The sequence below is a fragment of the Mauremys reevesii genome, linkage group 6 (genome assembly GCF_016161935.1).
Source record: "Mauremys reevesii isolate NIE-2019 linkage group 6, ASM1616193v1, whole genome shotgun sequence".
Lineage (NCBI taxonomy): Eukaryota > Metazoa > Chordata > Testudines > Geoemydidae > Mauremys > Mauremys reevesii.
Window position 1 is genome coordinate 32,326,394 of NC_052628.1, and position 2,314 is coordinate 32,328,707.

At 37.3% G+C, this 2,314-nt stretch overlaps 1 protein-coding gene across 1 annotated transcript; it reads left to right on the forward strand.

The window, feature by feature from the left end:
* Window positions 1–445: 445 nt before the first annotated feature.
* Window positions 446–1,597, forward strand: HSPB3 (heat shock protein family B (small) member 3). Its single transcript, XM_039543484.1, has one exon. It carries the CDS (start codon window positions 541–543, stop codon window positions 985–987), a length of 447 nt encoding a protein of 148 aa, XP_039399418.1. The 5' UTR covers window positions 446–540; the 3' UTR covers window positions 988–1,597.
* Window positions 1,598–2,314: the final 717 nt, after the last annotated feature.

The window sequence follows — 2,314 nt, forward strand, 5'->3', positions numbered from 1 at the left end:
GCTTTCTAGTGAAACCATCCCAAAATTTGCTTCTCTCACATCCTCAAACAGCTTGAGTCCTCCTGCCCCAAATAATTTCTATATTTCAGCGAGGAAAAATATAGCTTTTACAGTTACTGTAGTAGTTTCCCTTGAGAAACAGAAAGAACGTCACACTCCTTTCTAGACAAATAAAAGAACCTTTAAAAATACCTTGTTTCCTCATAACAACAAACAGGTTAATGTGCGAAGAACAAAAAGTGCAATAAAATTTCATTTTTACTATTAAGTGTATGCATAAAAACTGCCAAAGCAACTGAAGACACATGCCCTATAAATAGTGCTCTATTGTCAATGTATAAAAAGATGAGGCATGTCTCATGGACATGAATCATGTCCAATTAAGTGTTAAGCTCTGCCAGTGCTAAAAATGAAAGGCTACATCAACTGATAAACTAGTCTGGGAGTAGGCATGCAACTGGAAAGCGCTCACTATGCCAGTGTGACTCTACTGCTTTCACTGGCTATCAGAAAGCAGTAACTCATATTTCTGTCTCAGCAATGGAAGGAGTAGTTACAAGACACTGGGTGGAAACTCCTGTACGTTATCAGGAGCAGTTTGCTGTCCAAGATCTGGAAGCGTGCAAGTTGGATCACTCTTTATATGCTTTGCCAGGCCCATCCAAGGCTGAGGTGAGAAGCCGACATGCAACAAAAAGTACAGCTACAGCAGAGAAGGACAGCACCAAGGAAGACAAACCCAGCTTTCAGGTCTTACTGGATGTTGTGCAGTTCCGTCCTGAAGATATCATCATTCAAACTTTCGAAGGCTGGCTTCTGATCAAAGCTCAGCATGGACCTAGGATGGACGAACATGGTTTCATATCCAGAAGCTTTGTTAGACAATACAAATTACCTAATGGAGTCAAGAAAAAAGATTTGTCTGCTCTCTTCTGCCATGACGGCATTTTGGTTGTTGAAATGAAGAGCTCAGAGGGAATGGACTAAAATCTTTTTAATTGTTATTGGTGAGAAATATTATTCCTAATGTAACTCAAACAATGCTTTGCAATGTAGCCATGCATGTGAAGTTGTTGGTTTGTATTTACAATGGAGATAAGAACAAAACTTTGCATATATTTTCAGCATGTTGAGTTTTATTGTTTGATGTGAAATGTAAGACTACTTTCCTTCAGCTGCATATGTGCTGGAGACCCACGCTTTTTAGACAAAAGAAAGTTTATGGCAGTCATAACAAATGAAAAATATTTCATATAATGCTCTCTGATGAGGTACCAAGTGTAAAGCATGTATAAAAATGCCAATAAACAGGGGTTACCTTTGTAATATGTATTCATGAGATAAATAATGAAAGAAGCAACAGACATTTTATGGAATTTTAATTTTACATAACAGAAAAATGCCATGTTTTCATAAGTCATATCACTATATAATATTAACTTCAACATTTCTTAGGAGATGTCAAAGCACGCATGAGCCGCATGCATTTGGTCTGCAAAATAATTTTGGGGAAAAACTTTTTGAATTCAAATTTATTTCTAAAAATTGCTTGCGAGTCTGCCCTTTAAAAATATATTGTACTTAAGGGAATATTGAACAGCAGAATAAACATTAAATGCAATGTTTAAAAATGTGCCATCTTTCTACTAACATTGAGTCAACTTATTTTGATGGAAATTTTTCAAATGCTTTGTTTTTAATCACAGTTCATTTTGTTTAAATATCCTGGCTTTCTGCCAACAATAGAAACAAAATATTGCTCACTTATAAAAGCTCAAAAGTCCCAAAGTCATTCTTGTGTAGCTGCCCCTGACTTAAAGGCATTAATATGCTAGGGATGAATTTAGTCCAACAAGTTTACACAAACAATGTGATAACAATCACGTAAACGTTTTCTTCTGTGACTTTCTTTAGAACTTAAGGTCCTGATCCTGCAATTGGATCTCTGGCAGGAGATGCTTGTGCCCACAGAGCCTAACTGGCTCTGCACCAGCATAGGGGTTCAAATGCCTGATTGCAAGATAGGGCCAACTAAGAACACAGGGCTGTTTTCTTCTCTCAATTATACTAGAGCAATCCCACTCATTTCAATGGAGTTGTGCAACTAAGGTTAGCCAGGACTCTGCCTGCTATGTCTAACAATTGGTCTTCAACATTACAAAAAGACTTGTTACAAATGGTCCTGTAAATACACAAAAATTCTAGGGGAACTGCAGCTGCAAGAGAAACTGCCTCCTTTTATGTGTACTTAAGATAAGTATGACTGCTGGGCTATGAATAGTAAAGGAATGCAGAGTGGAAAGTGCCAAGCTAA

Coding starts and splice junctions, on each gene's coding strand:
- HSPB3 (XM_039543484.1), top strand. CDS start 541: ATGGAAGGAGTAGTTACAAGACACTGGGTGGAAACTCCTGTACGTTAT.